Source organism: Maylandia zebra, linkage group LG3, assembly GCF_041146795.1.
Source record: "Maylandia zebra isolate NMK-2024a linkage group LG3, Mzebra_GT3a, whole genome shotgun sequence".
Taxonomy (NCBI): Eukaryota; Metazoa; Chordata; class Actinopteri; order Cichliformes; family Cichlidae; genus Maylandia; species Maylandia zebra.
The window spans coordinates 14,074,839-14,084,657 of NC_135169.1; the positions used below are offsets into that span (position 1 = coordinate 14,074,839).

Here is a 9,819-nt window from a genome sequence, read left to right on the forward strand (position 1 = left end):
ACCCCCTAAATTTCTGCACAAGCACTGAGTAGGACACACTTCCACGGGAATGTGAAATTCACAGAGAAACTGCCGGATCCTTCCACTGACATGACGGCCTCGACACACCTGCACCAGGGCAAACCTCCAGCTGCCCCACTCCTGCTAAACAGGTGAAAATAGAGCAACAGGACCGCTGAGTCTTTGATTTTATTTATTTTCTGCCGTGTTTGCATGTATTTGAAAGACTGAGTGTAAACACAAAAAATATTTCATTTTATGTGCTGGAATGTGCAGAAAATAGGTTTAAATGTTAAACAAATTTCTTCCACTCAGAGAATGTTGCATATAATTTAATTTTTGCTTGATGCTTAAAGTTAAAAGATTAAAACTGATAAAAACAAGTTTTAAAAAGAGACTTTTCCATTTGATTACATTTTATATGATGGATTATGCAGAAAAAGTAGAATTGGGATTGGAGCGACTGAAGATCTATCACTTCATTACCTATTCAGGGTGTAAATCACATTTTTAAAACTAAGTAACTAATTACTTTCATTACATTCAGTTAAAACAAACTTTATGTTGTTGGTTGTAAAGAGATGAATGGATATTTTATTTTATTCTTTATTTTATTTGTATTCTATTTTTTAGTTTTAGATTTCAAGATTTGGTGAATGGCCTACCCTTCTTAGTTTTGTTATTACTGCAAATTGTTATATTTGCTATAGAACAGTGGTAGGGAACTCCAGGCCTCGAGAGCCGGTGTCCTGCAGGTTTTAGATGTGTCCTTGATCCAACACAGCTGATTTAAATGGCTAAACTAGCTCCTCAACATGTCATGAAGTTCTCCAGAGGCCTGGTAATGAACTAACACACCACCCACCCCTTTCCTTTCTTTGTTGCCACCTGTTGTGAAAATTAAACAATAACCTGCCACACACCCAGTGATCTTGATTTGAAGTGGGTTTAATAAACACAAATGTGGAGAGAACATCTCAGTGAAACACCAGGACCATCTCTGAATTGTTGCCCTTACATCTTATATGCAGACACAGACACTCTCCAACAAAGAACATTCCACAACAGATCAATTATTATAGACCATTAACTGTTCAGTCTAAGAAAAGCTCCAACCAACCATCACCTCGTCTGCAACAGGATGTCCAGAGCCCTCAGGAGGAAAATGCTGTGAAGGTGCAATAAATCGTGGGCCCCACTAGTGATCACATTCAACATGCATACAAACTGGTGACAGGAGTGCTCTTACTATGCTAAAGTGATATGGTTAAAATATGTGGTTAGTACATGAGAAAAGAAATCTGCCACCACACACCATTGGCCCTGTCTAGGACCGGCCCTGGTGGCCATTACAATTTATGTCTAAAAAGGTATAGCTTCATGCCTCGGAGGGAACACTTCACTCCAGGTACACGACACCCAGCTGAAAACACTTCACACAAGTTGAGTTGCCCGAGATTCACAGAATTTTCAGAAAAGCACTATTTCGTGATATATATTGTTATCAGGATGAGAAATGTCTTATTTCGGGATATGCGATTTTGGTCATATCGTACAGCTCTAGTCACTGGAGACCTTAATATTTACTGGTTCTTATTTAGTCACGTCCCCGAATCAAGATGATTGTAGAAGTTGTGATCAACTCAACCATAATAACAGAAAAATACTTTTAAAAAAGCAGTCAAGGTTTCTTTGTATTATTCCTGTCATCACATTTTTGTGGAGCTGAATATGTTTGAAAACCCGTTAATTTGTTTACTCCATCATGTACCAACTACTACACCTGCTGCACCCTCTCACCCTTGATGGTGTTTACGGGAGAGAAACAGTTGAAATGAACAGCATCGTTCTCAAACCGCTCCTCTTCCAGGAATGAAGCACAGGCTGATAACCCTCCCTCTTCTTCCTCCTCGTAAACATAGCACCTCTCTGCCCACATGTTTGCTCATTTCCACACCATCACTTCACAACAACTAAGCTGTAGTGCCTCTTCACTTCACTGTGCAATACCTTTTGTGCAATACTCTTGTTAATAGTCAACGGTGCAATAGACTCCATACTTGAAAATTGCAATTCACTTGTATTTTTATTTTTATTCCTATTTATTCTATTTATCCCCTTCGTATATATATGTCTCTGTATTTATATATGTGTGTGTGTATATATATATAATATTCTGTAACTCTGTAACTTCTGTCGGTTCTGTGCTTTTGGAAACCGAATTTCCCAGAGGAACCCACCCGAGGGATTAATAAAGTTTTATCTTATCTTATCTCAAGTTGAAGTTGGGTGTAGCCAACATGTGGTGACATGTTAGAGCTCAGACTCGAGTCACTGCAGGAACACGTTGTTCAGATCAGACCTCAAACTAGTTTATAAGGAAGAGAAACTCACGAAAGCGCTTAAACTGAGAGGAGAAATGGCACAGAAAGGAGATCAGCTGGACCGAGAAACCTTCTTTTGTTCCATCTGTTTGGATCTACTGAATGATCCAGTGACTACAGCCTGTGGACACAGCTACTGCATGAACTGTATTAAAAGTTTCTGGGATGAAGAGGATAGGAAGGGAATCCACAGCTGCTCTCAGTGCAGGAAGACTTTCACACCGAGGCCTGTCCTGGAGAAAAACGTCATGTTTGCAACTTTAGTGGAGCAGCTGAAGCACACTGGACTCCAAGCTGCTGCAGGTGAGCAATGCTATGCTGGACCTGAAGATGTGGCCTGTGATGTCTGCACTGGGAGGAAGCTGAAAGCTGTCAAATCCTGTTTGGTCTGCCAGGACTGCTATTGTGAGAAACACGTCCAGCGTCACTACAATACAAATCGATTACAGAAACACAGGTTGGTTTCGCCTTCCAGGAAGCTCCAAGAAGTGTCATCATCTAATTGTGAGATCTGCTCTCGTCATGATGAGGTGATGAAGATTTTCTGTCGTACTGATCAGCAGAGTATCTGTTATCTCTGCACAATGGATGCACATAAAGGCCATGAAACAGTCCCAGCTGCAGTAGAAAGGACTGAGAAGCAGAAGGAGCTCGAGGTGAGACGACTAAACATCCAGCAGAGAATCCAGGAGCGAGAGAAAGATGTGAAGCTGCTTCAACAGGAGGTGGAGGCCATCAATGGCTCTGCTGATAAAGCAGTGGAGGACAGTGAGAAGATGTTCACTGAGCTGATCCGTCTCATGCAGAAAAGAAGCTCTGATGTGAAGCAGCAGGTCAGATCCCAGCAGGAAACTGAAGTGAGTCGAGTCAAAGAGCTTCAGGAGAAGCTGGAGCAGGAGATCGCTGAGCTGAAGAGGAAAGACGGCGAGCTGGAGCAGCTCTCACACACAGAGGATCACAACCAGTTTCTACACAACTACCCCTCACTGTCAGCACTCAGTGAGTCTACACACTCATCCAGCATCAATATTCGTCCTCTGAGCTACTTTGAGGATGTGACAGCAGCTGTGTCAGAGACCAGAGATAAACTACAGGACACTCTGAGAGAGGAATGGACAAACATCTCACTGACAGTCACTGAAGTGGATGTTTTACTGTCACCAACGGAGCCAAAGACCAGAGCTGGATTCTTAAAATATTCACATGAAATGACACTGGATCCAAACACAGCTTACACTCACCTGCTCTTATCAGAGGGGAACAGGAAAGCAATGCTAATAAAACGATACAGGCCTTACCCTCATCATCCAGACAGATTCACTTCATGCAGGCAGGTCCTGAGCAGGGAGACCCTGACTGGACGTTGTTACTGGGAGGTGGAGTGGAGAGGAAGAGGAGTTTGTGTGGCAGTCGCATACAAGATTATCGGAAGAGCTGTGTGCCCCACTGAATGTGGTTTTGGATACAATGACAAATCTTGGGCTTTATTCTGTGACACAACCGGCTACACTTACTTGAACAACAAAATCCAAACTCTCCTCTCAGGTCCTCGGTCCTCCAGAGTAGGAGTGTACCTGGATCACAGAGCAGGTATTCTGTCTTTCTACAGCGTCTCTGAAACCATGACTCTCCTCCACAGAGTCCAGACCACATTCACTCAGCCGCTCCACGCTGGACTGTGTCTTTTGGGTTTTGAAGTCAGTGCTGAGTTCAGTAAAGTCAAACACACATAGAGGGCATGTTCTTGAGTATCAGTGTACTTTTGTTATGATCTAAAGCAGTTTCTACATCTTCATTTAAATTTTTTATTTCATACATGGTACAGCATTAATTCATTTCCTACACTAAAAACCTTGCATTCAGTTAATGTGGCACTAATCCATGCATGAAAAGGAGCAGGGAGAGAAGCTCATGAATTCATTGTAGGAATGCAAACACAAATACAAACTCTAGCTGGGTCGCTCTTTAGCTGTGACTCTGCAACATTTCTAATGCCATATTCCCACATTTTTAGTACCTAAAATATTTAAAGGCAGTAGATCAGAACCAGTGAGTGATGCATATTTTAAAGGAAAAAGATAATTACACTGTAAGTAATTTTTTTAAGTACTGGGTACCCTGAGGGTAGGATAAACATGTTGTCTAGTATGTTAGGATAATCTGCGATGAAGCCCACACTTCTAATACATCTGTACAAAGTTACTTATTACTTTACAATAAATCTTGAATTATATAATATTTGCTACCCAGTTCTAAGTATTTTTAGGTACTGAAACTTGTGTTCTGAAGATTACCTGATATGTGTTGGTAAATTACTCCATAAATCAAAGGCTGTATTATAAAGAGATATTGAAAACTACATGTGTGAAAATCAACAAAAAAAAAAAAAAAACATAAAAAGTGGAACAAAATGATTTGATATGACAGAGAAAGGAGAAAAGTGCTTTAATAATAGTGCAGTAATGTTAAAGTGATAAAACTGGTACTTTACAATTGACAGATCTTGTATTTACTCTACTCTTCATGTTCAACACATATTACACAGTTAGATAGTTTGATAAGCGAAACTATTATATACTTGTGGTTACTGTTGCATTGGGTTTTCATGTGATTAGTCGGTTTAATGAGTAGAGGACAATTTTTTTTGTGATTGTCTCAGTAATTTGTTAAGAAACCTCAACATTTCATAAGTTTCTTCTCTTTAATATATGATGATAAAGTGATGTTTTTGAACTGCTAACATTATTCAATTACTATTTTCTCTAATAGTTAAATAAGTTTGTTTTTGATTCTTGTCATTTGATAGTATTACATGCTACTCATTGATGATTGATGTCACATATACACTGATGTATAATGTAATAGCATTTTCTTTATATTGTAGAAGAATATGTAGAGAGAAGTTTATTTAAAGTGGGTTTGGGAAGCTTAGAATCACCACGCTCCAATAATCTAAAGTTCAGTTTCAGTTCACCTGCTTGATGTTTATGAAAGTTTAATGTCCTTTAACATTTTTGATCAGTTTGTGTTCAGTCTGTTCACTCGCCTGCTGGAAATGTCTGCTAAACTACAATTAAACAAAAAAAAAAAAAAACCCGTGTGATTCTCTGGTTGCACTCTCTGTCACAAATTACTCTAATGTTCATTAAAGCAGTATGAAACCAGCTGAACAGATTAAATGCTGTGCATGGAGACAGATTCACTTTACTATTAGCCTTACAGATTGTAATCAACAAAGCCGCGGAGCCTCAAAGGAGATACATAACCTGTTAGCGTAGTTTGCTGTTTCCTCTGTCCATCTGCAGATCAGCATGCTCCGTTTTGTTGGCTTCCTTTTTTGCTATTCCGAGATGGATGTTGTGCAAGCTGCTGGGTGAGTATGAAGGAATTCACCCTGCATCTTATAAGGAGGAAGTTTGGTTTCAACACTTCATGTTAGCATAATTTCCCCTCTGCTGTGGTTTTTAAGACCTTTAATGAGATCATAGTTTTCACTTCCTCCATCTGTGTTAGTTTGTGTGAAAACCTCATTTCAAGCTCATTTCGCTCCTTGAGGTTATAATAGTGTTTTTTGCTGTTCGCTCCCAGACTGTTGCCAGAACCTTTGAATCCATCCCGATATTTCTGTAGATAATAATCCCATTCGCTGCTCTATTGGTGTAGAGACACCAGATCATTACAGTGGAAAGAGAAGGAGGAGGGTTAAACCTGACGCCAAACAGCAGAATGAAGCAAACTTGTCTGCAGCAGCTTTTCTGTAAGTAAAATTTGTAAATTATCAACTTGATTATTGAACGTAAGCAGTTAGTGCTTTTTCTTTGCTTTCAAGCAGGTGTAAACCACCTTGTACCCAGCAGAGGTGTTCTAGTTTTCTCATTTAAAATCTAAAAAGATTCTCATGTTTGAATTATGTGTGAATGTTTTCTCTGGTTGTGAAAGATTTTTTTAAATTTCCCCTCAGGGCTGAACTCAGTACTGTGCTGCAGACTGACTCATGGTGCGTACATCTCGTAAGCCAAATGTGTCTTAGTTTCAATAGTCAACTTACCAAAAAATACCCTGTTTCAATTTATTTGGAGTGAACAACCTAAAGCATGTCAGCGTTTATTCTACACTAAACTAAACTGCAGCATCGTGAATATTTCCTTCCAGCTCGTCTGACTGTGAGTCCCAGCAGCTCTCAGTTCTTTGAAGGAGACTTTGTGTCTCTGAGATGTGAGGAGGACGACAGCTCTGCTGGATGGACTCTGAGGAGAAACACAAACAGAGAAACCAGGACTGAGTGCAATGAATGGGGAAGATGGTCTGGTTCATCCTGTAGCTTCAGCTACATCTTAACACTGGACAGTGGAGTTTACTGGTGTGAGTCCAGAGAGGGTCCCATCAGTAACATGGTTAACCTGACAGTCACTGGTAAGCTGAGTGTGTGGAGTTAGTGTTGATGAAGCTGTGTGTAAATGGATGAAATGCTGTAGTTTGTCTCTGTGTTGAGGTGGATCAGTGATCCTGCAGAGTCCTGTCCTCCCTGTGATGGAGGGAGATGACGTCACTCTGCTCTGTAAAACAAAGACCACTCCCTCCAACCTCCCAGCTGCTTTCTATAAAGATGGCTCCCTCATCAGGAAGCAGCCTACAGGTCACATGACCATCCAGCATGTTTCCAGGTCTGATGAAGGCCTCTACAAGTGTGACATCAGCGGTCATGGAGAGTCTCCATCCAGCTGGATCACTGTCACAGGTGAGGAGCTTCACTCTGATTTCACCTCTTATTTCATCCACATATTCACCTGAACAGGTGGGATTCTCTCTGCAGGAAAACATACAACCACACCTCCACCTACCATGTCTACAACCTGGCTCCCTGCATTAACTCCCACCCCTGCTGCATCGCCTGACTCCTCTACCCTGCAACTAGTGATCAGACTGGCCCTCCATCTGCTGGTGTTCTTTCCATATTTCATCTCCACCCTCCTCCTGGTGTCTTTATATCGATGCAGAGCCACAGGTCTTGACTCAGCCCAACCTGCTGAGCAGGGACTGGATGATAAGTAAGATGACATTATGGTTACTGAATAAACTAGTGACTCGTTCATCCTTGTGTTTTAACCTATTTACTGTCCTACAGTCTGTCTGTATCCACCTAGTTTCATTTGAACATCCACTCTCAACAAATTAACAATAAAACAATAATCCGAGTACAGCATCAAATCAGTTAAACTTAAACTGCTTCTGATATGTTAAGCAGCAGAGAAGGTTCTTAATCCTTTTTGGCAACACCAAATGGTTTTTAGCTTTCAGTGGAGGCTACTGATACTTTTGGTTTGACTGTTTGTTTCTTTCACTAGTTTTGCATTTGATTAGGCTCATTGTCACTACTGGTGACATGAGTTGATACTTGGACCCTGCAGAGGTTGCACAGGTAGTCCTACTCCTCCAGGATGCCACATCGATGTGTGCCATTTGAAGATTTATTTTCTAGCATAGTCTCAAGGGCTAATTCTTATAGCTCTTTTTTGTAACTTGAAAATAGGAAGAGTATTTGTTTTATGTGCATTACCTCATATCTCTAGACAATAAGTCATATATGCATATATGACTGTTGCTTCCATGGAAGCAACAAAGAACAATAAAGGGTGTATAATGATTTCTTGTTCAGGACATGCTTTGTTTTGTAGAGAATAGCAATGTTTTTTGACATTTTTGTTTTCACATGGTTTATATGAGACTTCCAGCTCAGCTTATCATCAATTATCACTTATTTTAAGGATTTACTAGTGAGAACATGCAACAGGTTTTCAGGCCTGGACAAGTTTGAAACTTTGGTTCCTCAACAATGGAAAATGGCTGAAAATAAATAAAGGTAACACTCTAGTCAGCTCATAGTTTTATAGATTCTGCACTCAGCCTTGCAGCCTCCAATATCATTGAAATGCAGCCTGATGCATCTCATTTTGCGTTTTCTTCACTTTTTCCTGACATGCACATTCTGTGTATCTGGCTTGTAACACCACACTTGCTGTCTTCCATCTGCCTCCTTCCTTCTTTCACATAATGGTATGATCCCAGTTTGTCTTTGCATGTGATTGGCTGCACTGTGTGCCCATGAATAAAGTCCCACCCCTGCCTGCATGGATTCAGTTCCACATACAGCAGTTAGGCCGTTCATTGCATGCACACGTACACAAGCACACACACACACACACACACACACACACACACACACACACACACACACACACACACACACACACACATATATATATATATGACATAAGAGAGAAAATAGAAATCTCACCTTTGACATTTATTGAGGTTATTTTAATACTGATAAAAGTGAAGTGAGTGGTTGAGGTGTCAAATGGCTTGATGGTAAAAACTGTTTTTAAGTCTTGTAGGCCAAGCAGGCAGACTCCTGTAATGTCTGCCAGATGATAGCAAGGAAAACAGCTGATGTGCTGGGTGGCTGTGGTCCTTGATGCTGTGTGCTTTACAGAGACACTGCTGGAGATAAATGTCCTGAATGGCAGGAAGCCTCATGCTTGTGATGAGCTCTGCTGCCTTCCCCACCCTCTGTAGTGATCTCAGGCTGCTGGCAGAACAGCTTCCATACCAAACTGTAATGCAGCTTGTCAGTAAGCTCCTGTAGACATTTGAGGTGATGCTGGCATTCATGCCAAACCTCTTCAGCCTCTTCAGAAAGTAGAGTCCCTGGTGAGCTTTCCTGATTTCAGTGCCTGTGTGAAGGGTCCTCGTTGATGTTGACTCCAAGGAATTTGAAGTTGCTGACCCTTTCGACCTTGACACCATTGACGTAGGTAGGCTGGTGTTCCCGACTGGTTGTTTCCGGTAGTCCACTATCATTTCTCTTGTTTTGCTGATGTTGAGAGTCAGGTTATTTTCCAGGCATGACTTGTACAGCGCCATCACCTCCTCTCTATAGGCCGTCTCGTTGTTGTCTGTGATGAGGCCTATGATGGTTGTGTCATTCACAAACTTGATGATGGAGTTGGACTTATGTTTAGCAACGCAGTCGTGCGTGAACAGGGAATATAGGAGGGGGCTAAGCACAGATGCCTGTGGCATTCTTGTGTTTAGGATGAGTGATGAGGAGGTGTGCTTACCAACTCTCACCACCTGAGGCCCGTTTGTGGGGAAGTTCAGAATCCATCAGCAGATTGGTGTTCCCAACCCAAGGTCGACAAACTTCGGGGCAAGTTTTGAGGGGATGATTATGTTAAATGCCGAGCTGTAGATCACACTGTGCACTGTAACATTTTAATCTCACTTTATGCTAACTCATAGTTAGTTGGTAGTTCTGATAGCTGCATTTTTATGACATAGACCCACGTTTTGCTTAATTAACATGTTTCACAAGTAAGAAAACTGTAGATTGTGCGAAATATACAGTCATTGTTAAATGTTAATGCTTCGAAAA

The 9,819-nt window shown here is 41.1% G+C and overlaps 2 protein-coding genes across 3 annotated transcripts; both read left to right on the top strand.

Annotated features, from left to right (window-relative positions):
• The first annotated feature begins 2,285 nt into the window (after nucleotides 1-2,285).
• LOC106676635 (tripartite motif-containing protein 16) lies at nucleotides 2,286-4,740 on the top strand. The gene has a single exon (XM_014413617.4). The coding sequence runs from the start codon at nucleotides 2,420-2,422 to the stop codon at nucleotides 4,115-4,117; it is 1,698 nt and encodes a 565-aa protein (XP_014269103.3). The 5' UTR covers nucleotides 2,286-2,419; the 3' UTR covers nucleotides 4,118-4,740.
• A 1,149-nt stretch (nucleotides 4,741-5,889) lies between these two features.
• Nucleotides 5,890-8,255, top strand: LOC112433223 (Fc receptor-like protein 5). 2 transcript variants are annotated; one of them, XM_076882628.1, is made up of 5 exons: nucleotides 5,890-6,141; nucleotides 6,346-6,394; nucleotides 6,537-6,797; nucleotides 6,877-7,122; nucleotides 7,198-8,255. In XM_076882628.1, the coding sequence occupies exons 2-5, from the start codon at nucleotides 6,379-6,381 to the stop codon at nucleotides 7,434-7,436; spliced, it is 762 nt and encodes a 253-aa protein (XP_076738743.1). In that variant the 5' UTR covers nucleotides 5,890-6,141; nucleotides 6,346-6,378; the 3' UTR covers nucleotides 7,437-8,255. The 2 variants fall into 2 exon arrangements, with proteins under 2 accessions (XP_076738743.1, XP_076738742.1); XM_076882627.1 differs by having other exon boundaries at nucleotides 6,346-6,381.
• The last annotated feature ends 1,564 nt before the right edge of the window (nucleotides 8,256-9,819 follow it).